We start from the raw sequence: 26,787 nt of genomic DNA, 5'->3' as shown, positions 1-26,787 counted from the left end.
CAGATATTGAGGACCCAAACGCGTTCTAAAGAAGTGGTCCCGGGAATGAAAAAGTACACATTTTCCATGCCCAGAGAGAATCATTTCAAGATTTGGGGTGGGGGGGCTCAGGGGCAGATGGCTTACAGCCTACAGTGCAGGGAAGAGAGCTAAGGACACGGCACGATACGGACGAGCCCGCTCCGTTCCACGCCCCAATACACTGCACTGCGATGGCGCGGCGCTGGGTCGGCTTCTGCAACACATGCGCTGCCGTCTTCAATACCACAGCAGATAGATGGGGTAGCCAGTAGCCGGGGCGCTTGGGTTTTGGCTTGGCCCCCTGGTCAGGAGAAGCATCGCCGGCCGGCCCTACCACGGCACTACCTGGCCTGGGACCGTGAGGTGGAGATAGGCGTGGTTTGCTGGTTTCATGGCGTGATGAAATACAGCACAGCTGGTTCGGCTTGGACGTATTGGGGCGGCAGGGAGCACCGGCATCTGGCGTCGGATGCAGGTCATGTGAGCTTCCTCTGCCCCGGCGTGGATGAGATGAGATTGCTCGACCGGCGATCGGGAGTCCAGGATCAGAGCACGCACGGGCAAGCAGATGCCGGGTACCCTGGGCTAGACGGCTTATGGCACTATGGCTTATGACCCAGTGAGGAGGGGTCTGGTTCTGTTCTGACCCCAGCGATGAGCGATCTCAGAGAAAGACTGCCGCCCCACCAGGTCACGCAGCGATGCAATGCAAGTTGACGCCATGATTGTCCGGCCGGATGGACAGCCACACGGCCGATGCACTCGCTCCATGCTAGCCGGACGGCGCCAGAGAGCTCCCCCCGACGAAAAACAAAAGAGACGCTTCAGCGCGTGTTCCGGGACAGAGGGCCACGGGCACGCACGGCCATGGGTGGGCTTCTGTCCCGGGCAGCGGCATTCATTAGGCTTTTCCGCGGAGGGATCAGGTGGGGGAAGCGCCGGTACAGGCGCCGCGCGCGCGGCAGCGGAAGTACGCGGCCGATGCCGGGGCGCAGGACAGCAGGAGCATGCCGCGGCAGTGCAACCACCCCCCATTCAATGGCGCGCCCGGCGCGGCGCCCATGACGCCGGCGGATCAGCCGGACCGCGCGCCGGACGCCCCGTGCCACGACACGCACGGCCTAACCGGAAGGACGCACGCCATCTCTCCAGCACGGGGCGGGCCCGGCAGCCACACCCTTCCCCTGACACACACAATGATCTCTGAGCCTTGCACGATGCTGATTACTACGGAGTACGGACAAGAGGTAACATGTAGGGCTTGATTTTTCCATCAGAACAGATCCGAGGGGGAAGCGTGACAGACAGGTGGGGCCGCATTGATTGATTAGGCTTTGAGGCGGCGAAGTACCATAGGATCCCGTACCAGGGCTCAAGATGACAGTGCACACGCAGACGAAGGAGACGTGGAACGTGGCCGGAGGCTGGAGATGGAGCGGAGTGCGGAGACCGGCCGGCTCCGAGCGGGGGAGGTCACGTGATCGGGCGATGCCACCGCCGACCGCGCTCACGAGGGGAATATATTGGTCGCTACCAAAGTGTTGAGCTGGGTAGTACACTAGTACGTGGTGGCTGTAGCCTGTAGTTAACAAACGCTGGACAAGTTTGCTTTCTACTACTGATTATGGTAGTGTCAGCAGTAAACAAAGCTAGGGCTCAAGTCAAACCCATCCGCCACTGTCTCCCAATCCTCCCACTAAAATACTCTCCAGGTCCAGGATGTATTTCTTTAAGAGCAGTTTACTCGACTACAGTTTACAGTTATGGATCTCCAGGCGTGCCCAGCTACGTGACGCGACAACACGGTGGAACAGTGCGGCTTGGCAGGGATAAGTTTACTTGGACCCTCCTGTATTCACTGTTCGTGTTACTGCTCCTTTTACTGGTAGCAGGAACGTAGCATTAAGAACTTCGGCGTGCCGCTATATGACAACGGTACCTGGTACAATACCATACCGGTACATACTTTAACCGTATATATACTTTAATATACTGGAATACTTCCTTCATTCTCTTTTGATAGAGATATTTCAAAAAATCAGATTTTCACAAATGATAATCTTATTTGCCATTCATGGGGCGGCTGCAATAAATTGCATAGACAACGAGAAGTAAGAAAAACACTTATTTGCATTTATTAGATGATAAGTAAGATTGTTTTTCTTGTCATTGTGCTAAGTGGAATATTTATAAGAGAATAGAGGAAGTACAATTACGCACACCACGACTGGATGCCTACAGGCTACACGTATACCAAGGATATCGAAGTGTGCCCAGGAAGCTTCCCCTGCATAGATTGCATGCCCCCATTTGACGATTTCTATCGTGGCTTGGCTAGAGAAGAGAACGAGCACGTCCGTACGCAATAAAGAGGAGCTGCAAGCCTGCGACACAGGTATGGTCCCGTTGCAGTGCAGCCGAGAATTGGTAGGACGATCGGCCTACTTGGTACTAGCTGCTGGACTAATCCAGGTTAAAGGTTCCAAATGATTTTAGGCTAGTAATGAACAGCATAATTTTGTCTGAGCCATTTATAAAATGCCTCATAATGAGCAGCATTTTTATTAAGGGTATTATACTCCATTTTTTATGAGAAAGTTAGCAATTGAAATGAATACACTTTATATACTAGTACTAGCATGCAAAGGAGCAAGCAATGGGGAGGGAAGCGAAGTACAAGTAGTATCCTGTACCTCTCCCAACAAATCCGTACTCATGATTTCGAGCTATAAAAAGAGCGAAAGGATTTCAAGTGGGTCCGGTAAAATCTCTATGGTTCCTACATGTATTCATGTACGCGCTTAAAAGATGGGATTTGTCCTGCGCGTGCATTTATACAGTACGTTGAGCTATGATTGGCGTAGAGAAGGAACCGAGTTGGTGGGTGTGGGTGGTACTTGGATGAACAGTGTGGATAAACACAGCAGCCTTTTTCTAGCAAGCAGAAGCGAGACAAAGATACACTGGCACTTAAGAAATGCTGGAAGCGCCCGCTAAAACCATTCGAAAATGCCGTGTGGCCTTTTCACCAACCCAGTAAAAGTGAGGATGAATAATGGGCCAATGGGGTTATGTTAAGCTACGACGCTGCAAGCTTTTGGTGGAGCACATGCTCTTCAGCGCTCGGATAATTTGAATGCAAATTCGCACCGAAATCGCCAAAAAATTTCAGTGCAAAGGCTACGCACGCACGCATAAGCAGGTCGAAATGCAGCTTGCGAAGCAAGCCAAATCTGGTCTCGAAAGGCCTTGTTTAGTTGGGGAATTTGGGAGGTGCCAAATTACTGTTACAGCACTGTAGCACACTGTAGCGTTTCGTTTGTATTTGTGAATTATTGTCCAAATATTGACTAATTAGGCTCAAAAGATTCGTCTTGCAAAGTACAACAAAACTGTGCAATTAGTTTTTAATTTCATCTACATTTAGTACTCCATGCATGTACCGCAAGTTTGATGTGATGGGGAATCTTCTTTTTGCATAGTGTCAAAGTTGGGAGTTGGGAGTAACTAAACATGGCCTTACTCCCTAGACGATTAATTCCTCTACACAAAACGAACCAAAAAACATACGAAATGCAGAAACAAGCAAGCGTGATGCAGATAGTTGAAATTCCGATGCGAGAAAACAGAGCAGGGAGGGAATGCGGGTGGGCAGGATCGATCACTCACGAGCAGGGCGCGGACGAGCGCGACGTCCCCGTTGCCGGCGGCGAGGAAGAGCGGCGAGACGTCGGCGCGGATCTCCTCGTGCACGGCCCGCACCTCGGCGGCGGCGCCCTCACGGGGCTCCGCCTCCGTGACGCGCCGCGCCCTGAGCCACACCACCCCGGCGTAGTTCACGTCCGCGCGCCCCGCCGCGAGGAGCTCGCCGGCCTCCCGCGCGTCGCCGCGCGCCACCGCCTCCACCAGCCGCTGCGACGCGGCCTCCGCCTCGCGCGCCGCCTCGCCCTCCGCCTCCGCCACCGGCCACACCTGCCGGCCGCCGGCGATCGCCGCCGGGCGCAGCAGCACCGCCATTTATTAATCCCGAAGCTCTCCCTAGTGGCGAACGGGGTGCTCTGCTCTGCTCGGGCTTTCTCGGTGTGCGTCCTTCCCTGGGTATGCGGGGAAACTTGAAAGGGGGAGGCGCGCCGGCACGGGGCAATATATAGGTGGAGACTCGGGAGGCGAGACGACGAAGTGGAAGACGCGCGGTGAAGTCACCGCGCCGGTGAAGATGGGCCGGATAGGGGTCTACCTGTAAGTGGCAGCTGGTGTACGGATGGAATCCCGGCGGTGGGTCCCGTCGATCATAGGGTGGGCGTGAGTGGCCATGAATAACATGCTCGGGCGCTCCTCCCGCGGCTTGGCTCCCGGCTGGGCTTGAATGCGGGTGCGGGCCGATCATGAGATATTCAACTGCTTAAAAAGTATAGGCCTGTTATTTTTGTAACGTAGCACACATGAGTTGAACTGCCAAAAATGCAATATCTTACTTCTAAGGTCTTGGTTTTTCCCCTTCAAGTAAGGCGACTAATATGAAATGGTATGGCTCGCCCTTATTTTCATATAAAAATTTCACATAAGCGCCATGTTGATTTTAGAAGAAAAAACTATTTTGTGAGGTAATTTAAAGAGATTTCTATAAATCTATTGTTTGAGTTTATGGCCCGATGATGTATATCTGCGAACGACGAAGGAACACCATTAGTGTCCCTCAAAACTCTGGCCACTTAGAGCACGATTCTCCCGAGCCCGAACTAGAAGCTACCTTGCTATGCCGAGTTTCAATCGACAAAACCATCCTGGCATTCTCTTCATGAAAAGTGCCTGAGCACGCAGAAAAAAAGAAGAGTTACAACTTACAATCTACGATCCTTTTGTAAGCCTAGCTAGGCTTACTAATTAGGCCGATGCAACCTGCACGAAACACAAAGTCGTCGATTAATATTCGGAACCTTTAGTTTGTGAGGACGTGTCATTTTCCCGTTCTACACATCCAACGATCGAGAGCCAAGTACGCGAAAACAGTAGCCTCGGTCGAATCGCGGAGCGGATCGCAGCACGACGCTACTAGGCACAACACTGCTGCTTATACTATAGCACGTTGTGTCCTCGCTACCGATCGAGCGAGCGCTACTGCGCTCTTGCCTTGTGACAAGTACTCTTTGCAGCGCGACTCGCCAGGACTTGTCGCGTGGCCACTGTCCAGGATCGGGTTGGCGTGTTCCGAGCCAAACAATGCATATAGCTCGATCAGGCCCGCGCCCGCCCAGCAAACTCGCGTCCGTCGATCATCGATCACCCTCGAGCTGTCTCCAACCGCGCTCGCACGTACGTACGTGCGCGCGTGCCGCTGGACACGTACACGCCGTCGTCGTCCTCTTTCCATGTAAGATGCATGCTTTAGCCTAGGACGTACGACCCGTACGTCCATGCCGTGCACGAACGCGATCGACATCCCGTGTGTGCGTGCATGTACATCCGCCGTAGATGCTGTACACGAACTTGCGAAACAGATTGGTCAGGACACTATCAGCTAGCGATTTAATGTGCACTAGCCATCGATCGGGCACGACCCGACCACTGTCCCGTGCATGCCCGAGGGATCGCGTCTTTGCTGTAGACTATAGTAGTGTAGCTCGCCAGGCCCTGGCAATGTGTTGGATGCATATGCACCGTCCGATTTTGCTGCGGCGGCAGTGGTGCCGTAACAGTAGCAGTAGCCGTCGCAGCTGCCCGCCACTGTTGCCGTGCTGCATCGCCATTCGCCAGCAGCCTCGTCTCGTCGTCACAACTCACAACGCACCAACGCGCACGACGAACAGTGCTCCCCCCCCGCTCCGGCGTTGACGAGACAGCACGGCCCCGGTCGCGGGATTCCCCGCACGGCCGCACACCACCACACCGAGCTCTCGGCTAGCTCCGATCGGGTTCGGCGCGGCAGCCCAGGGCTCAAGCCGAGAAGGGGGCGCCCGCGTTGGAGGCGGCTAGGCTTGGGCGCTTGGCTTTGGGTTGGGTCGTCGTCCCTGTGGATTTGTTTACTTGGTGGGCGTCGTTGGCCCCGAGAAAGCCGCGGCCGGCGCGGGCGCCGGCGCTGCTGGGAACGGAAGCTCTGTGCCGCCCTGCCTGAGGACCATTTGGTGGGGCTTAAAGCCTGTCACAGATGCTGTCAAATCTCGTGTTCTTTCTTTTTACCATCCATTTTAGTTGTACGGAGGCTAATTTTCAGGATGAATCCTAATTAATCTATCATTAGCACATGTTTATTATAGCACCACATTATCAAATCATGAACTAATTATGTTTAATAGGTTTGTCTCGCAAATTAACCTCCATCTGTGTAATTAGTTATGTAATTAGTTTATATTTAATACTCTTAATTAGTATCTAAACATTTTGATGCGATAGAAATTTAAGGAGCTCCTAAATAATCAAACGGGGCCCGCTCCAACTCTCCAAGCGATTGTGAGAGAGCGCCAGAGCTCGGTCTGGACTCTGGAGCATGGACTGCCTACCTAGCTCCGTGCCGCGTCAGCTCATTATTGCCGAGCCCGTATGGAATGGTCGCTTGTTCCAGACTACCACTGCGTTGTACGCCCCCGCGTCAGGGAATGAGTGCGCTGCATTTCCGTTGATGAGCGTACGTGACGTGATCGCTCTCGCTCCCCCGCCCCGCCTCCTCCTGCGTCGATCGTCCGGACCGGCCCGGACTCCTAGACATCCAGTTCCTGCCTGTGCGGTGGTCCACGGCCTGGCGACGCGCGACGAGTCGAGCTAGCGGGCGGTGCCAGCGCTGGTTGATTTTGATTCCTCTCGCCCGTAGGTGCCGCACGTCCTATCGAACCCAAACCTGCTGTGACACGTCGCCGCGGTATAAACCGTCAGCAGGTCCGTCGCGACTCGCGTGCGTAGAACGGGTCCGCCATTTGCCTTGTCCTTCCTTCCTTCCGGCGGCCGCTTGCGTCCCCGTTGGCCGTGGCGAGGCGCTGCCAGCAACTTGCCATGGACGGCGCGGGCACCTAGTTGTTTGGCAGCAGCTGCTGCTGCTGGCTGGCTGCCAGTGTTCTCTGCCGCGGCGCCGCACCGAAGGCGACGCCGAGAGGGCGGCCGGACCCGGCCTTGGAGAGATCGCCCGCCCGTGTACGGACTCACCCCTGGTCACTCTCACTCCACGGCCAACCCAGGACAGACCAGATGTGCAGGTGTTTGGATATCCCGTGCTAAAGTTTAGCAGCTGTCACATCGAATGTTTGGATACTAATTAGGAGTATTAAACATAGACTAATTACAAAACTAATTACACAAGTGGAGTCTAATTCGCGAGACGAATCTATTAAGCCTAATTAGTCCATATTTTGACAATGTGGTGCTACAGTAACCATTTGCTAATGATGGATTAATTAGGCTTAATAGATTCGTCTCGCGAATTAGCACAGGGGTTCTGCAATTAGTTTTGTAATTAGCTCATGTTTAGTCCTTCTAATTAGCATCCGAACATCCGATGTGACATTGCTAAAGTTTAGCACCTAGTACCAAACACCCCATTACAACACACATGCTGACGTGCATGAGTAGCACGACGATGAAGAGCCTGGTATCCACTGGTATCAAGTGTGTGCCGCCACTTGCTGGCACCACACATGCTAACCGTAGATCACAATCTGAATATCTGATCACGAGACTAGCTGCTGCCGGCGCTGCTGCTGGCTGTACGTGCTAGGGGACAGACGCTGGGTCCGTACCCGGCTGCCACGCTGCGCAAAGTTCCTACCCCTTTTTCTTTTTCTCCCTGCAGAAATTTCATCCCGTCCATCCGATCCTGGCCGACGGGGTTACACAAAAGAAGAAAGGAAAAGGGAAAGTTGCTCGGCGTCTACGTCGTCTGGGCAATTCATGCCCTCTTTTTCCTTCGTGGTGACGTGAGTCGGAAGAGAGGAGGAGGTAGATAAAGCTCGCCACTGAGGTAACAACTGAAGTACGGGGGTCAGTGAAAGGTGAGGGGGGGAAAAAAGATCTCCGCCTTGCAAAGGTGAAGATCCCTGCGTGCCTGAGCATGATCGACTGCGTGTCTGCGTTTGCATTGGCTGCGTCAGTCACAGTCTCGCGGAGACCCGCGGCAGTGGCAAGAGTCAACTCCTGGATGCCGGTCGATTACACTGCCTTTGTGTTTAGCAGCTGGGTTTTGTCTGGCTGTCATCAAGCTTCTCGTAACATAAAACGTCACGTCGGTTAGTTGGGCACTGTTAACTGTAGCAGTAATTTACACCTGCCTAATGATGCGTGCCCCCTAAGCTGATGGAGCACTAGCTAGGAGTAGGCTCAAGTGGCATGCGCAGCACTGTCCAAAAAATGCAAGGCTAGCAGCTGCTAGCTTGGAGCTGGATGGAACCAAGCAACATCATTACCCCGTGTCTAACTTGTACAGCTGCGAAATAGCCAATGGCCTCTTGGATTTTGCTTCAGTTAAAATCTGTATTAGCTGCATCGCTTGCTGCACGAGCACGTACGTGCGTGTGCACCGGGTCTATCACGACACGGAGCGAATCTTGGAGGAAGCGACGACGACGCTCTACAGGCCTGATTCGGCAAACATGGGTACTAGTGGGGATCGTATTGCTCGTGTAGCCACGCCGTGTCTGAGTCTAGGATCCACCATTTAAGCTGCCAAGATTCTGTACTTCGTGGTCCACTTTAATTGTATATTCTAGTTTATAATAATGAAAGATAATATTTCGGATTTAGACATTCTTTTTCAAGAATACATCCAACCACAAAGATTAGAGAGGAGCACATGTTCCAAAAGAATATGTAGCTAAAACAAGATCTGATGTACCAAAAAGGAATAACAAAATAAGAAAATACTGCACGTACACTGCTTGCATTTTTCAGATTCAGATACACCTGCACGTACACGGTACACATAAAGCATATGAGCATGCGTGGTTGATGCACAAATGGGTGCAGGTGTGTCGTCTAGTGAACTTTAAACATGTTCCGCGATAATTTGGTACGGTCCACTGGATCGCACGCATGAGGTACGGGGCACACAAGGATGATGCAACCGGCTCGTACATTTGCCATTTGGGACACCTTTGCTTTGGGTGCCTAGACGAGTGCAGGAATAACAGTAACCATCTGCACCGGAGTGCATGCTCCGGTCCAACAACTACCGAGCCACGCACGTACCAACAAAAATGGCTCGCGGATGCACACAATCAACTGTTAAATCCTCGAGCACGCAGCTAACATTTGCCATAAACAGTTCAGGGGCCTTATCCTCTTATGGCTGGCATGGTAGCTCATGTAGCATCCCTTTGTAGGTGCCGTTTTTCTCTGCTTTTTTTTGAGCTAGGGTGCTGTAGTTTTTGAGAGGCTAGCAGAGAGATTTGCTTGTGGTTGTTGTAGCCATGTGCCACAAGGGGCTTGGCCGCTTGGGGCTGAGGATATTCACCGGCAACATCACAAATATGTCTAGGCCGGTGACACATTTCGCTGAACCAATCATGGGTACTTTGCAACGACATGGACTACAGGGAGCTTTGTCTTCTCCTGTTGGCCATTTTGCTTTGAAAATGGTAAGGTACGGAGCTCAACTCCTGTCGAGACCCTCTTGGTTCTTGGCCCTAGGCCTCTGGCCTGGGCGGCTCTCCTTGGTCCATGGCATTGAACCGATCAACACAGTGCTGGGGTTAAGTAATCTAGGCTTCGTAGGCAAGATTACTTTTAGTCCTTCAATGATGCTCCATGCTTTTGCTTACAATAATGTTAGAACCGCAATCACAACTTGAGCTAACCATTTGGCGCTTTTAACCAGAATCCAGGCTGTGGGCGGCAGTGTTGGTTTTGACTGGGTACAAGCTTACGATACAAGGTGTTGCTGGGAGGAAAATGTCTGTGTGTATCTTCTTAAACAAAGGTTGTTACGTTAACAGTTATCACAAGCAGAAAACCCATTTGATTTACAGTGACAACTGCCAATTGTATGGCTTATAAGCATCTCAGCAAGCAAGCATGCATTGCTAAAAATTCTGGGATATCTGGGACAACAAAATACAAAACAAGAAGCAGCCTGCTTGATGGATAAGGTGGTCAATCATCGCAATCCTTGAGACATGGAAACAAAGAAGGAGCAATGCCTAACCTTTAACTTTCTTATAGTAGCTCCTTTTATGGCCAGTGGCCGCCATGCATGCTCAAATGCTGATACAATAGTACAGGGAAGGATGTGCCAAGAAAGAAAAGGGTCAACCAAGGACACAAAGCCTCCCAAGGACAAGGAGTGCCCTACTCATGCTTGCTTGTGCCCTAAAGCTCCCAGGGCCAAGCAAATGCGTCTTTTAATTTTCCCACGCCGAGCCAAACCAAATACAATTCCAGGAAGCAAAGATCCAAGATCCGTGCCCCTGGACGTGTCCCGGCCTCCTATCATTCCCACTCATCCCCTCACTTCTGTGCAACTCTCCTTTAGTTTAGCGGTTGCGCCACTTCAGAAAACCATGTCTTGCTTCGCATTGCATGCATGCGTGTTTCCCGTTCTGATTGAACTGGAGAGGGTGCACTTTGAGTTTAAGATGAACACACCTTTCTGAAACTACGAAAAAGAAATGATGCAGCAATAGTTCTTGTACATGAACCAAACCCAAGCTTCAAGCATCATGTAATCCTTGTATGGCCCATGGCGGTTATGGAGTACTCCCCACGTCAAAAAGAGGGGCCGAGGATAAAAGGGGAGGAGCATCATGATAATGCACACAGCAGCCGAGCACGCATGTCGTACGAGCGTATCTTTTACCTGGATCCTCACCAGACTTTCAGTTCGGCCGCAAGCTGACCTGATACCACCGAGCTTGAGGGAGGCATCAACCTTTGGTCAATGGGGGATGCTATCAGTCACCTCCTCCTCCAAGTGGGGAGCTATCAGTGTCAGCTACTATGCCCTAGGGCTAGTATCTATCTACTGTACTGCAAATTCACCGCTAGGAACAGGAAGGCCACCTGCTTCATTTGTGCCTATTGCCGTCTGCAGATGCTTGACTAGACAACTCTGAAGTGATTAACTAGGATGGGAATGGTTGTTGATGTCTGCAGTAAGTAGGCTTATGTTTTTATTCAGTACCGACAGTAGCAATCAGATAACCGTAAGAGTCTGAAGTTCGAACATATTCTTTTCCTCCCTTTTGTGCTGCAGGGCCTAGGTAAAAAACTGGGGTGTCTTTGCGATAAAAATATACGGAATTCTTGATCACTGTAAATCACAAACCTGGAAAGGCTGCGCTGCTAAAATCGTAATGGACAAATATTACATGTCAAGTTGTCAGCACATGTATTCTCAAACATGTCAACAAAATTAAATTTACTTCCAGCAGCATGTGTTAAGGGTCACTTGTTGGGGGAAAAAGAAGTATTTCAGCCACCAGAATAGATTTTTCATTTTTTTTTCACTTTACACATGTGTCTACACTGGGTCGATGTTTAACGAAAGCCTATAATACATGAAGAGGCCCTGGGACTGCATCACGACGGTTTCTATTCTGCATGAACCGAGTAATTTTGTCTGCCATTGGTAGAAGATACCTTCAGTGAGAATTATTGTGCTTGGTCTGAGATTCAAGATACGAGATTGCAAGCTCAGCAGCCTTGCTTCCTGAAGCTATAACATTACCAACAGCCAGCCCATCCTTGTTATTTCCTATATGACAGCACAAAAGCTCACACAAACTTTTCAAGCTAACACACAAAGACTCGGGTTTAGACTGTTCACAAAAACTATTCATTGTTTGCTAAATGTTTAGACTGTTAGTTGACATGTTTTCTCAGATAATAGAATCCATTTCAGAAGATCTAGAAATAACGCAGTAGCAATGGGAAACTATAACAGGTTGACTAGATATTGAAAAATATTGTGGTACCCAGTCAACAAGGGGCATAGTTCATTTATCTAACAATTGTTTTGAACAAAAGACTAGTGGCTTGCCTGCGTAGAAGAACCCTGGAAGATTTTTCTCCATCTTCTCTATAGCGTCCAATACTGAACCGTAATCACGGCCATACAAAGGAAAAGCATTTCTCCAGTATATATGCCTGAGTACATAAGTACATAAAAGATAAAGTAGAAAAATATGAACATGTGGTGGTTAAAAGAATTGCACAAATGTTACTCCCTACAAAATGACGGACCACAAGAAAAGAAAACAGCATATAGCAATTGAATATCTACAATTAGAATAGCATGTTTGAGTACTTACTTCACAAAAGTTGGTTGCCCTTCTACACCCAAGAGCTTTTTAAGGTCAGAAGTCACAAGTTGTTTCAAAATAGACCTGTACAGGTATATTATCAGAAAAATGTAGCTAAAATGGAGAAAGAACAAAAATAATCAAAATAAGATTTATACGTTGGAGCTCCAGCAAGATCTCTATTGTGGCTTCCCCCAACAAATGTTGTATACAGATATTGGTCATCAGGAGCTCGATCTGGGAACATCATTGAGGAGAACAGAGTCCCTACACAAACAGAGGCATGTGTAAGGATGACAAACAGAATGTACTAAAGCAAACCAAAGTATAAATGCAGAGTCCAGATAAAAAGAGGCAAGCTACTTTATACCATTTAATTCATGGCTCAAAACAACAAGACTTGCAAACTGAGAACAGTCCAATTAAAGCTAAGCTAACCTACCAAGGGTTTTCAGACCATGTTTTTGCTGTTCCTTGTAGGGTATCAAGACTCCAAATCCTTCCAGAGGTTTTTTGACATCTTCCTTCTTAAAAGCTGTCACCATAAGAGATAGCGGGAGATAATTCACCTGTATAATTAAAAAAAATGAAATGTAGATAATGAAAGAGGTTACATCTCATGATTGTAAAATTTTAATATGATAGCTTGCAAGAACAACAATGCCAATGCTGCATTTGGTAACCTAAAAGGGTGATCCTAACCTGACCTTAGGAAGAAAGTCTAGCACAAAGGGAGCTCCACCTTTTCTGAACTTCATCCTCTGGACATTAGACAATGGAGCCTGAAAGAAAAATTGCAGAGGGAAAATATTATTTCATGACTATACTTGATGTTTATAAAAGCCTGACTGATTACAAAAGTACCAATCTGGCAAACTCTACAGATCAATGGCAAGAAATCTATTAGATCAGAGCCCAGAAGTTCTAAAAGATGAATCCAGGTTATAAGTTCTTACTGTCATTATAACAGCATCGAAGGTTTGGTTTTTAGCAAGATCCTTGCTACCAGCATCCTTCGAATCAACAGAAATCGACCACCCACCGGTCGAAGGGAGCCCGTCAAAGGTACATGCCAATGACAATACTTCTGTACCAAGCTTCACATTATCATCTCCAACTTCATTGTGAAGTGCATTTATTAGTGACTGAAATAAAAAATAACTTTTACGCTTTCTCAACCAGAAAAAAATTAGAGAACTTTAACAACATAGATGTTAGACAATACTGATAAATATAGAGAACTTTAACTGCATAGATGTTAGATGGTACTGATATTGTACTACAAAAAAATGCATTCCATACAGTGGGTATGGGCTTTTTTCAGACAGAGATAAAGGGACAGGGCAGTATTGAATCTGAATCGTTAGTATTTCTCATGATAAGTGTGTATATTCAGGACTCATCATTTCTACCATGCAAACTATCTAGAAACATTTAAAACTTTTTAGTTGCTTGAAAGACATTTTTCACTCAGTCATTTATTTGCTCAAAATACATATATGCAAGCTTATAAACCTGTATCAAGTCTATAAATAATGATTATGGAAGAATGTAACAGGGTGACTTGAGTTGGACATGGATATAAACAATAACCACATAGTACCAGCTTTTCTGGCCTGTGAGACTTATTAAAGAAGTGATACTCTTTCATGGAAGTGATGTCCTTGAGTGGTACAAACAAACAACTCTTTTAGTTGCATGATCTGAAATCTGAATTCACCAATTTTAAGTGGCACCAACAGTAACAGCATTACTAGGACTGATGAAATTTGAAGGGCTTTCCGATAAAATCATTTACAGTACTAAAACAGATGACAGTATCTCCATCAAGGAATTATAGTTTGAAAAGCAACAGGGGAGGAATACCTGCATGCCGCCATGAAATGAAAATGACGCACGTCTATTCCTTCTTTTCCCTGATAAATCACTTCCTGTCTTTACTGGGTCACCTTTAGCTGTTAGCTTAGACAAGATGGCACCAACAATGATAGAATGGTACCTGGGAGCATAGAAGGAACATGAAGTAATATGATTAGAAAATAAAAGATTGTTTTAAAATATAATTGAGCATAAAAGATGATTTTGACCATATTTATCACAAAGAAGTACTGAAATATAAATGTCAAGGAAAAACTCCACCAGGTTATCGGAAAATATGATTTAAAAGACAAGACAAGTATGATGCAAACAATAAGCAGTATCAATAGGTATTCGCCTGCCAATTCCCAATTCATGAAATTACAGCAGAAAATTAAAAGTGCAGTAGCCAGCTTACAGCATGAGACAATAAAGGCATGCAAGAAACTAAATTTGATGAATGATGATAATACCATGAATGCTGACTTGAAGGGTTTTCAAATTAAATTGATAATATGATACAGCAGCATGCAGGTACTAACATAAGAATGAATATAAAGGAACGGGATAGCAAAAACAAAAATATGAAAAAGAAATTATATTGAAAAGGTAATAAAAACATAATAAAGGAATGAACAGGAAAATTGACATGCAACTTACTTTCTTTCCAAATTCCACAATGCTGGAAATGCATGACGAATCTGCACAATCGAACAATTACTCATAACCAACACAGAAGCTAATGATATGATCGGATCATATGGGCCAGTAATTTTGTGGAATATCATCACTAAAAACACACCACACAATCAAGGGATGTACTGTTATGCACAAGTTACATTACTGCAAAAATATAGAGAGTAATATGTGTCCCAAATCTATAAACGAATGATGGGAAAAGGCATAGTAGCTCACAGATAATGACTCGGGATCTCCTGCACTTGTTCCAGCTACAAATGGATCAATAAGATAGTCAACAACCTGTAAGAAATTTAGAAGTTTTTAGCCACGGCCAATTCTGATGCTGACTAAGTCTGTTAATTTTCAGTCACTTGATTATCCATATTTTCTTCAAGAAACAATAACTCACTTCTCTTCCAAAGTGGCGTTCAAAGAAGCTCCCGACACTGCGAATGTTTTGAAACAAGACAATTCTATTATCTCCACACCCAAAAGAAAACACTGCAATGATGTACATATTGACATGCAAGGATATGTGTACTGAGGAAACACTTGGTATATAGCTCAAGACTTAAACAAAAATAAGAGTTTATTATATGATTGCCATTTGAAAATCCGCAGCAATGCAAGACACCAAAAGTATGAAGAATCACCTCTCACTTAAATGCTCATCAGACACTTTCCCAGAGTTTCTTGTGTTACTTTTCTTGTACAGAAATGGCTCCAGAAACAACGCAAGCTGCAAAGAGACAAGGATAGCACATAATTCAATACAAAGAATATAACATAAGCATAACTACATGGCTTGGAGAAAAAATCTGAATAAATGTAAAATTCGTTAAGTAGTTAACGTAAAGTAACTACAAGTAATGGAGGTAGGCACTGATAGTAGGAATGATATGGTATATTGTTATGCGAACCAACCAATCTGGTACTTTACTACGGAACTAATTCCAAAGAACTGCTAGTGAGGAATGAAAGAGTTTCTAGTGATAGGTGCTGCTATGAGTTAGCATAGCCCCAAAGAAAGTAGTCTGAGATCCCCTTTGAAGTAAGTGAAAGGGTGGAGCGAGCAAACCAGATAGCCCACAGAGTATCGGCTGTTTTCAATAGCTGAATATACCTTTGATTTCGTAGAAAGAACACTGCTTTTCATTAGTGAAATGGGATCCGCAGGAATCTTGAAACCAAAAGGCAGAGGTGAAGGTGAGGATAATACGTGGGAAAAAAAAGAGACACCCATGATTATATCAAAGCTTTTTTACCAGTGCCGGTGCTCCATCTTTGACAATGTAACGCTTGTGCTGGGAGTTAGGCTGAAACAGATATTAAACCATCAGCTATATGAAATGGGAAAAAATTAAGAAAATAAGTAATGCTTGGAGGGCAACACTAGCACATACATACTGCTGCCTGTCTTGTAGACCAAGATCATCAATTAGCCTGCTGACCTCCAGTTCACCTTCTGTCTGCAGGCAAAATATTAAGTAACCTCATCAACTAATCTGCTAACCTCAAAACCAAATTCCAAGCTAAACAAGGAGAGAAATCCATGTTCACCACCAAAAATGCACAATCAGCAGTCCAATTGCCCACAGAAGCACATGTTTTCGAGATGATGTGGCAATGCGGACTAAATGCTAATGCAGACAAACAGCAGGTTGTTCAATTGGCTTGGCTCGTTTCAACGACTACTGACTAAGTAACTAGTGGCACAATAACAATCATGCGGGGGAGGGAAATAGCAATGCAGACTAGCACAACCAAGGCCCACAAATTGTAAGCAGAACCGAAATGCACTCACCATGGTGTTAGCCCCTTCGTCCCAGAGGAACCCGGCCTCCGAATTGGTCCGTATCTTCCCACCCGCCCTGTCGGCCGCCTCGAACACTGTCACGTTCACGCCGCTCTTCCTCAGCCTGTACGCCGCCGCGAGCCCGCTGCACGAAACAACACAGAGCACACCCCCACCACCATTCCATCAAACACCTCACGGGCACAAACACAGATCAAAACCCGCAAGCAGCGCCACCACCGAAATGCGTGCGCTCACTCACCTGACTCCGGCGCCGATGACGGCGACCGACCTGGCGGGCGCGGCGCGGGGGTCGTCGGAGCCCGCCATCGCGAGGACGGGGCGGAGGCTGGCGCGCGGGTAGGCGGGGCGATAAGGATGTGACGAAGCGGGGGAGGCGGTGGTAGTCGAAGAAGAGAGCATTTGATTTGGGGTTTGGATGGGGATTTGCTTGTTGCCTTGTGCGCGGATCGGAGTTAGCTGGAGAGCTTGGGAAGGGGTGCCGTCTCGTGGAGTCGTTGGGGGCTTTCAGGTCAAAAACCTTTCCGGTGGGTTCCGGCGTTTCGCACGCCGTTTCCCATGGCTGGTGGTATACTGGTAGTGGATTTTTTACTATGCTCTTTAAAAACTGCGATATTTCAAGTACACTTTAGTTTTTGTTTGCATATCATAAAAATTAAATATGTTGGGATGTTGAATCCTTGAGCTAAAATTTATTACTTGTCACATCAAATCTTCGGATGCATGAGCTAATTATAAAACTAATTACATAGATGGAAGCTAATTCGCTAGACGAATCTATTAAGCCTAATTAATTCATGATTAGCACATATTTACTGTAGCATCACACTGTCAAATCATGAACTAATTAGGTTTAATAAATTCGTCTCGCGAATTAACCTCCATATGTGCAATTGGTTTTGTAATTAATCTATATTTAACTTTAGTGCTCGGAACAAAGGACCTCAGTAAAACGTGTTTTTAGAGAATTTTTAGTAGAAGCCAGTTTTTGTCCGTGGTTCGGCTTTAGAAGTTGGATGTTGGGCCGGCCCCGCTTACGAGCAGGGTGGGCTAGCCCTGCTGATTTGCTTTGCTTCATTCAATGTTCCAGTGCTGGTAGCCCATCAATTGAAAGAAAATTAATGAAGAAACATGGCCTAATGGGCAAGCATAGAGGGGTGCCAAGCGACAGAGGTCTTATAGAATCACATTTTCACTAGAAAAATATGCAGATCGTACGCAAGACACTGGAATGGCGTTTTTCTTTAGCATTTTCAGATAACAAAGAGATAATGCCAGCTGGAAATCGGAAATAATATTTCAGGTACAGACATGGCATATCACACGCAGGTCATGAAACGAATCATCATATTTTCAACAACCAAATGCACGGGTTTGTTTTTGGCACGCGAAAAAAGCTCGCCCAGCTTTGCCAGACAACGCATGGCGGCACCTTCCTCTCAGGAATTTGTCCACATACTGACATTGGAGGAACAAAGGTAGTTTTAGCAGAGCCTTTCGGAGCTCACGCGTCACAAAAATGGTGAATAAACTAGGAGCAGCAATGCGGTGTGCAATGTGGAGGAACAACTCCGATCCCAGGCTGAACACACGGACACAAAAGTCTGAAGAATACAGGAACCCGACGAACTCTGACACTGGAACTGGGCGGGGGCATTCCCAGCGTAGAGCCAACTTACTCATACATGCTAATTCGAAGCAAGAAACATTATCAGGGCCAACTGCTGCTTATACACACAGAAAAATTAAAATTTCAGCGTATTCCAACTTCCTACGATCAAATCTGAGCTAAGAGTGAAAAAGATAGGCAACGAGCAACATTCTAGGCCTGACAGAATGGAGCTTTTCAGTGCGAATTGTGCTGGTAGCTACAGTAGTACACAAGAAACTCGAAAGATGCTTCTCAGTTTTCATATGACAAAGCCACATGGACAGCAAGGATGACATGGCATATTCATACGCAGGTTTCGATCGGTTTTCAAGAACGCGAAACAGAATAAGGAGAGAGAATCCTTCAACGAACCTCTCCAAGAGCTTATCCAGAGCTCCAGACTGTCTAAGATGTCGCATTGAAGACCCATCATGTACGTCTACTGCGATGACTGCAGTAACGGATCCTCCAACCTCCGCGACGGCTCCTCCGACACCGGCATTGGTTGCTCCGCCGAACCCGACGGCGCCGGCGCCGGCGACAACGGCGGCCGGGCCTTCCACGGCAGCACGGGGAGGGGGCTATTGCGGCAGATGGGGCAGATCATGCTCTCCTGCACGAGCCACCTGTCGATGACGTTCCTGCACTTGTCGGTCTCGCGGCAGTGGAACACGTGGTTGCAGGAGAGGGTGCGAACCACCTCGCGGGCGTCCAGGCTGTACTGGCACATGGCGCAGTTGTAGCTCAGCTTCCGCTCCAGGGTCGTCACGCCGCCGAGCGCCATGACCCGCAGCCACCGCCAGCACCTCGCTAGCCGCCCGGTGCCGTAGGCCTCCATGGCCCAGAAGCCCGCGCCGACGACCAGGAGCATGGAGAAGCTGCCCACGGCCACGACGGCGACGGCCTGCCCGAGGCTGGCGGCGTCGTCGTCGGCCATGGTGCCTTCTCAGTTCTCACCCCTGACCTCTTGACTGCTTCTTGCTTCTCCTCCTATCTCGCTCTCTTGCTCTGCTTTAGCTGCTTTCTTGTTCGCTCGTGTGCCGTGTCGAATTGTGCTGTTTGAACGGTGGCCTTGGCGCGGTGGCTATTTGTAGACGAAGGGGTGGCTGCGCATGGCTATTTGTCGTTGGTTAGCATATGGGGCCCAGGGTCTCAGATGTGGCCAATCTTGGATAATCTGTTTAGATAACTCGGAAATGATTTGCTAAATGCCTAAATGAAATCGTTAAGGTACTGCATCAGATTGGTGAAATTAGACATTTCTCGATTTTCGAAGGGTATGGTCGTATGGATGAGTTTTGCCGGCGCAACCGTAGGCATCACAGCGGCCCAACCCAAAGCGTACCCTCGAACGAAGCCCACACGACATTTCGTCGAACAAATCGCGGGCGCCAAGGCCCAGATACACCCGCTCAGGCAGAAAAGCAAAGAGCTCTCGCTGACCTGACGCCGGGCGGCCGGGCGTTGAGCCGCTGACGATGACGACCGAACTCGCCGGCGGGGCGCAAAGGCCGGCGGCGGCTGATGTGGCGATGAAGCGGTTGTGCTTGTGCCGAAGCGAGCAAGCGCGCAGCGCAGGCAGCTGGGGCGATAATGGCGGGGCGAAGCGTGGGAGGAAGAGACGCTAGTGGCAGTCGATGAGACAAGTTCCTATGGCTTTGGGGCTCTGATGGGGATTTGCTTGTGCCTTGTGCGCCGTTTTGTCTGTGGATGGGAGTTGCTGGTGCAGTGGTGCTGGAGGCGCAGATTGTTCGCGGTCGTGGAGGCCTTGGGGTCAAATTGGGCGCTCCGAACTCTGAACGTAACGGATCCAGCAACTCCGAGTTCTGAATAGTAAACAGCGTATGAGTAAAATGAGGATCACAACGCCACGGCATATGCCACCCAACGACGGATGCTGAGCTTGGTCCTAAAAAAACGGATGCTGTGCTTGTTAGTTGTCGCAATGGAAGCAGACAAGCAGTGCTCCTGGCTAATTGGCCAGTCTGAAGAACTCTTGAATGCTTTGACACTGGCACTGAAGCTATAGCAGGGGAATTCAGTACTCCCCCCAAATTCAGAAAGGAAGGAGGCCAATGTGATTATGTGAACCACAGCAAAAGGACAGTTCACTGAAACCTGAATCTAAACAAAATCAACAAAATTTAACTGCTGGGGGTACTCCAACGCCAATAACTTCTATGACTGTATCTGAATTAAGTGAAAATTTATGAAGAAACAATTGGCAAACATTTTTAGCCTGACGCAATAGAGATTTTCAGTACCAAAATGTGCTCCTACTGCAAAAGAAATTGGAAAGACACTTTTCAGATTAGAGAACCGCAAAAGAAAGGATTGATGTTGAGGTTGTAGTATTTTATGTGGCTATCATGATTGATGTGGCCTATGGTATGAACTACTCACTACTAGTTAGTTGTCGCAACGAAAACTGTGCTACTTGGCTAATTGACAAGTCTGAAGAACTCTGAATGCTTTGACACTGAAGCTAGGAGGGGAACTCAATGCCGGCCCAAATTCAGAAGGGAAGGAAGCCAAAGTAGATAAACAGAGAACATCAGGGGTATGTAACTGGTGAAAGTGGTACTTACACTTGAACCACAGAAAAAGGAGAGTGCACTGAAACCTAAATCCAAACAAAACCAGTTGAATTTAACTACTGGGGGTACTACTCCAACGCCTGTGCCTACTATGACTGTGTCTGAATTCTGAACCTATGAGTACAGATAAAAAATTTATCACTTGGATTGAAAAATAATGAAGAGACAAATGTGAACATTTTTAGCCTAACACAATAGAGCTTTCCAGTACCGAAATGTGCTGCTACTGCAAAATAAATTGGAACGACAGTTTTCAGATCGGAGAACCGCAAAAGAAAGGAAAATGGTGCATTCTTGAGCAGAACGCCATAGGGGTCATTCAGAGCTCATCCCCTACTGAAATATGGAAATGTCTCACTGGCATGATGGGAGTAGAAGATCAGATTCAAGAGAATCGATGCATCAACTGTTCCTGATACTAACACAAAATGGAATGCTGGAACCTAACGTCATCACCTAATTAGCCATTTCATACATCAAAACAGCAGAGAAGTCATGAAACTGAACATTGAGAAGGCACATTCCCCTACTTCTGCTTCAGACTAGTAAATTGGCACCATCAGTCATATACTAGTCTTCAGGTAACAGTACAAGCAGTAGCTCCTGTTGCTATCACTGAACTAGAATGCAAGAGCAATCAGATGAAGCAAACAAAACGGCATCAAAATAAGCAAAGCAGGTCACAAGGTCCATTCATCATGTGTTAGACAAAAAATCTTCAGAGTTTGGGACTCAGATAAAGAATTACCAGAGGATTTTGTTTTGAGGCGGCATTACCAGAGTATTTCAAGCAGTACCGCAAGAAAAATCAACAATGCATTCTACCGTTCTGACCAAATCATAAATTTCTCGGCATAAGATGCCTTCTAAGCAGTATCAACTGGAGCAGATTATTAAAAGCGACTAGCCAAGAATCCACTGAATTTCGTCAGAACATTATAACTGATCCAACAACTAACAAATCACCATTTCTTGACCACATTCAGATGATTAGTACATCACAGGTGAACGCAGCTCTGAACAAAGAGCATAAACGCAGGTAAGCTCGATCCGTTTTTGACCAAATTCTTCAGATGTTTAGTACATCAGAGGTGAACAAAAGAACAGGAATGCATCTAACCTCGATGTGTTCCAGGAAAGCAAAATAGCGAAACAACGAAGGAATCTTTCAAGAACTAATCCAGACCATCAGACAAGACTCACTACCGTCCATCAGTTCCAACAACGCAGAAAAAGAAACGATGAAAGAATCCTTGAAAAAACTCCCGAAGAACTGATCCAGACTGCCCCACAAGACGCACCGTTTCATCCAAGCTCGATCGTGCATGTCTACTGCGATGGCGATGGCGATGGCGATGGCGATGGCGATGGCGATGGCGATGGCGATGGCGATGGCGATGGCGATGGTGATGGCGATGGCGATGGCGGCTGTAGTGTATCCTCGAACCACTCCGACGGCAGCCGCGGCGGTTGCCTCCGCGGTCGCGCCACAAAGGCCGACGGCAGCGGTAGCTGAGCCTCCAAATCCGTCGTCGACGGCGACCGCGCGGGCGCCGGTGGCGCGGATGCCGGCGGCGGCTTCCATGGCAGCACGGGGTAGGCGATCTTGCAGCAGACCGGGCAGCGCATTTGGTTCTCGCGGAGCCAGGCGTCGATGGTGTTCTCGCACTTGGCGCTCTTGCGGAGGTGGAAGACGTGGTCGCAGGAGAGCGTGCGGACCTCCTCCCGCTGGTCCAGGCCGCGGCGGCACAGGGCGCAGTCGTAGTCCAGCGCCTGCTCCAGGGTCGAGACGCCGCCGAGCGAGCCGACGCGCAGCCACCACCACCCTCGCGAGAGCCGGCCCTCGCGGTAGGCCTGGAGCGCGCACCAGCTGCACGCGCCGGTAGCCAAGGCAGCGGAGGCGCCGCTCGAGAGCGCGAGGCCGGTGAGGCCGATGATCTTCGCGACGCTGTTGTCGTCGGCCATGGCGCCTTCGCTCCCCTTCCTCCTCCTCCTCGCTTCCTGCGTCTCCTCTCGCTCTCTGGCTTTCGAGTTCGCTCGCGTTGCTCTCGTTGGATTGCGCGTGTTTGGGAGGTGGCGTTGCCCCTGCCCGTGCCGGTGGGTATTTGTAGAGGAAGACGAAGACGGCTGGCTGATGAGTTTGTTAGTGGGTTGGTTACGATGTGGGCCCCAGGTCTCGGTTCCCGACGACGGCCGTACGGTGCACCGGACGCCGGAAGAGGCACACGCAGCGCGTGGGGGGAGGACGGAAGGGGATGCTGCGAGTAATTGCGTGCCGGTCAAGACATCACGGCCGTCAGATCCCACCGGGCAGGTTGTTTCAGACCAATTTCACCTGGCAGGCTCCGCGACAGGTGGAGGAGGATGGATTGTTTTGCCCAAGCACCCACCAGCGTGAAACGGAACATTTTCTTGGTTGGCCAAGGAGGAAGGAAAGAAGGAAATGAGGCAGAAAAGTGGCAAAGCCCAAAAGCTTTTGAAGCAGCCCAATAGCAAGCGGCTCGACTGCATTTGTGGCGCAATCTGTCAACCCAAAAGTATCGAATTTTTTTTATTTTTATATTTTTTCTTTTACGATTTTGCAAAAATAAATAGCCGATTCAAAAATTTGCAGAAATAGACCCCTACCACCGGATTAAACTACCGCTATTTGAACCGACGGTAACTTCCCTCCTCTGGATAGTACACATGGACAAGGACCACCGATCCCTCTTTGGCACAGCTCATTTTAGCTTTGGCTTCATCTATTTTGCGCAAATCGAGACAACTGTAGCGTGAAGCTATTTGCAAGCTGGGGCTAAAATAAACTAGAAGACAGGTGAAGCCAATTTTTTTTACTTCACCGACTTTCGCTTCACCGGTGAAGCCGTTTTGGGAGAAATCCTCCCAAACGGCCCCTAAATCTGGCTTGCAAAATCTTTCCAAGTTCGACGCATCGCCTATCATAGCTCTGTGAATGAACTGAAACTGCAATCTGACAGAATGAGCTACTTTACGTTTAAAAAAAAAGAAGACAGAATGAGCTACTCTGACACTGAATACTGAAGAAAGAAGCGATGATGAGAAAGGGCAGAAGAGCGCAAGTCACACAAAGGAGGCAACATGCATGACACATTAGCATCAGAGAATCACTGATCGACTGCAGTCTGAAGAACATGACGGGCCTACGAATTCTGAACCACTGATCGACTGATCGACTGCAGTCTGCGCCGGCGTGCAGCAACAAGCTCGTCGGCTCGCGGCCCTTCGCGGCGTCGTACCACCAGTCGGCGAACACGGCGGCGAACCGGGCCGGACTGGACTAAGGAGGTCCGGTCGCCGCGGGACGCGCACGGCCAGCACGGAGGCGGGGGACGCGAATAGCGGCCGCTACGGCCAGGGGCCTGGGCAGCGGGTACTCGGGTGGATGGCCGTCTCGGCCACCTGCACGTGGTTGCTCGTCGCCTTGACCGGGTCTCCCTCGTTAGGCGCCTACAGCTAGCCATCTACGTACTAGGTGTGCATTGCACTAGTTGTTAGATCAGATTGATCGATCGATCACTTAATAATTTGATCCACGTTATGGCTATCCGCACGCACGCTCGCTTTTTTTTTATAAAAAAAACCTGAATTCGTGTAATACAATTTTCAACAAAGAAGCATTATATATACCACACGCACACCTAGCCCTGCTAATTGGGCTGTAACCCAAGTTGTAACCCCACCAACCTATTCTCACAAGGGAAATAAATGTAACCCGCTCCAATTCAAACCTTCACAATCAAATACCATACTACCCCAACTTTCTAGTGCATAAGTTATATAAACTGCTGACCAAATATGGTTACAACCCAATAGGTAGCTACTAGTAGCCAAACAAGTTGCAAGGTCCGCTCCCATCAACAAAAATGGAACACGGAATTCCTGTAGAATCAAAACAAAAACTTTTGCTCAGCTATTTTTTTTGTTCAACGGGGAGGAAGATCCCCACCTGATTCATTCATTCATTGAGCCTTTTGGAGGCCAAAAGTCTTTACACTGACATTTTTAGCAGGTTTGAAAATAGGAGGGGGTAAGGTTTGTCAGACATACAGTTCGGTTTACATTGAACCAAAAACTAAACACCAAGTCTCAGCGGTAACTCGCTCTTCTGCCCTAAACCGTTGGCTCCACAATCGGGCTTCGTCTCTGCAGGTTTGCCAGAACCTTTCGTGCGACGGAGGGGAGTGGCGGAACACAACCTCATTCCTGTGTTTCCAGAGAAGCCAGCATAGTAGGAGGAGGAAGCTTGAGAATTCTTGCGCTGGGACCGTTGTCGGACGAGCAACAGTCCACAGCTGCTTTACTGAAGCACCGGTAGTTGAGATACCCAGCGCCTCCCATGCGTGTGCCGCGAACTTGCAGTGAAAGATGATGTGGTCGCAGTCCTCGGGCTGCCCACACAGTTCACAAGCCGGATCATCCAGAATGTGCTTCTTGGCGAGATTCGCGCGGCACTGAATGCGCTCCTGAACAAGCAGCCAGCCACTGATAGGAGGCCAATTCCGTTCACTGATAGGAGGCCAATTCCTTCGCGTCCCAATGTAGGGACAGCAAGTTGGTACAAGAAAGCATATGGTTCATTCAGTCATACATGGCAATTTTACACTCGGTAATGTGTATGAGCCAGTTGCCTAGATGGCAAGTGAAATTCATAGCTCCATCACTAAGCTCACTTCTTGAGAGTAGCATCTTCGGAATCGCATGGTACAAGGACTAGAACTGGGACTTGCAAGGCTATCGAAGTAGGGATGCTCCATCGCTGCGACAGCTGATATCCTGTTTGAAGGATCAAGCTGAAGCATTTTCTGCAACACGTCAATCACAAAACCATCAGCTCAATTTCTTTGTTTCTTTCTTTTGGACAAAACATCCTAATAAAGCCATAAGCAGACTTTTCTCTTTCAGGGCATAATCAGATATTGATTTAGCTCTGAAGTGACAATTTAGCCAATGTTATCACTGACAAACGAATGAACAAACTGATATGAAGCATGTTAAGAACATACAGGTAATACCAAAAGAAAATGTAGACACGATAGACCCATTCCAAATATGAGAAAGGAAATGGATCAAATTCAGGTTATATATGCACAATTGTCTATTTCTTGAAAGTTAGAACAACCAAGGGTACTAGTAGTGTCTAACAGAGAAGAGTGAGGAAAATCAAACTGTCATCACACATAATAGCACATTTCAGATTATGCCAAGCAAGAACTAATTTAATGCAGCATTCCTTCAACTTGGTTAGAGAACCATAACTTCACGACCAAAAGAATGACACTATCCTAGCAACTAAGCAAGGTATTACTCATATTATGGCACCAACGTCTGAATGCAGAAGGGAAAACATACCTGAAAATGCGAAGCAACGGTTGCAACTCAGAGTCACCAGGAAAGAGAGCTTGTCTTCTGACCATTTCAGCTGCATTGAAAAGTTATGAATATCACAACAGGGTAAAAGTTTTAAGTACAAGTGTGAAATCTTTTAAATGCATCATCTGTTTATTAAGCCTAAGCAAAATATGCTATTTGGTTGTTCATAAAGTTAAAGGTGATGTGGACAATGCAGATTATGGGGCATTGTTAAGGGAATTGGGACTCAAGAGTTCAAGAGTCACCTCCATCTAAAAAATTTCCGGGATCAGAAAACAAAAACGCAAGCAAATTACATGCATTGTTTTTTTATTTTCTGGTTGACAGCACAAATAAAAGCGGCAGCAGTGCATCTCCCTTTTCTCCTCCTCTCCACCTCCAGCAAGCAACTCACCGCACCGGCCGCACCACAACATTTCGCTCCAGTGCTGCTCTCGTCAACCACGAAACCATTGCCACAAGAAATAGGGAAGCGGGTGGGGGATTTACCTTGGAGCCACGGATCCCGACCGGCCGTCTAGTGGTGGTGATCGCCGGAGGGACGGTGGACGC

General features: G+C 48.0%; 3 protein-coding genes across 3 annotated transcripts in view; all 3 read right to left on the bottom strand.

Moving 5' to 3' along the window:
- LOC101759681 (ankyrin-1) overlaps window positions 1-4,120 on the bottom strand; it is a 9,022-nt gene extending 4,902 nt beyond the window's left edge. The window contains 1 exon segment of the mRNA XM_022828330.1: window positions 3,691-4,120. Coding sequence (XP_022684065.1) covers window positions 3,691-4,038 — 348 coding nt within the window. The 5' untranslated portion in view covers window positions 4,039-4,120.
- A 7,161-nt stretch (window positions 4,121-11,281) lies between these two features.
- On the bottom strand, window positions 11,282-17,115 carry LOC101781148 (protoporphyrinogen oxidase, mitochondrial). The gene is made up of 17 exons (XM_004975973.4): window positions 16,835-17,115; window positions 16,582-16,717; window positions 16,181-16,246; window positions 16,043-16,093; window positions 15,901-15,957; window positions 15,431-15,516; window positions 15,187-15,223; window positions 15,012-15,077; window positions 14,757-14,797; window positions 14,106-14,238; window positions 13,196-13,384; window positions 12,947-13,021; window positions 12,682-12,808; window positions 12,398-12,506; window positions 12,249-12,323; window positions 11,978-12,084; window positions 11,282-11,692 (listed from the first exon to the last, which is right to left on the bottom strand). The coding sequence occupies exons 1-17, from the start codon at window positions 16,993-16,995 to the stop codon at window positions 11,580-11,582; spliced, it is 1,629 nt and encodes a 542-aa protein (XP_004976030.1). The 5' UTR covers window positions 16,996-17,115; the 3' UTR covers window positions 11,282-11,579.
- A 4,695-nt stretch (window positions 17,116-21,810) lies between these two features.
- LOC101758871 (E3 ubiquitin-protein ligase RNF167) lies at window positions 21,811-22,925 on the bottom strand. The gene has a single exon (XM_022828734.1). The coding sequence runs from the start codon at window positions 22,804-22,806 to the stop codon at window positions 22,171-22,173; it is 636 nt and encodes a 211-aa protein (XP_022684469.1). The 5' UTR covers window positions 22,807-22,925; the 3' UTR covers window positions 21,811-22,170.
- Between the last annotated feature and the right edge of the window lie 3,862 nt (window positions 22,926-26,787).

This window comes from Setaria italica, chromosome VII (genome assembly GCF_000263155.2).
Source record: "Setaria italica strain Yugu1 chromosome VII, Setaria_italica_v2.0, whole genome shotgun sequence".
NCBI classification, from domain to species: domain Eukaryota; kingdom Viridiplantae; phylum Streptophyta; class Magnoliopsida; order Poales; family Poaceae; genus Setaria; species Setaria italica.
Note: the sequence above shows the minus strand (reverse complement) of the source record. Positions and strands in the feature narration are given on the sequence as shown.

What these genes read in the sequence shown, in the direction of transcription:
- LOC101781148 (XM_004975973.4), bottom strand. Translation starts at nt 16,995, where the DNA reads ATGCTCTCTTCTTCGACTACCACCGCCTCCCCCGCTTCGTCACATCCT. An exon ending in ACGAAGGGGCTAACACCATG is followed by an intron (nt 16,247 to 16,581) that starts GTGAGTGCATTT and finishes TTTTGCCTGCAG; the next exon opens with ACAGAAGGTGAACTGGAGGT. An exon ending in TCCAGGGTTCTTCTACGCAG is followed by an intron (nt 11,693 to 11,977) that starts GCAAGCCACTAG and finishes GCTGTCATATAG; the next exon opens with GAAATAACAAGGATGGGCTG.
- LOC101758871 (XM_022828734.1), bottom strand. Translation starts at nt 22,806, where the DNA reads ATGGCCGACGACAACAGCGTCGCGAAGATCATCGGCCTCACCGGCCTC.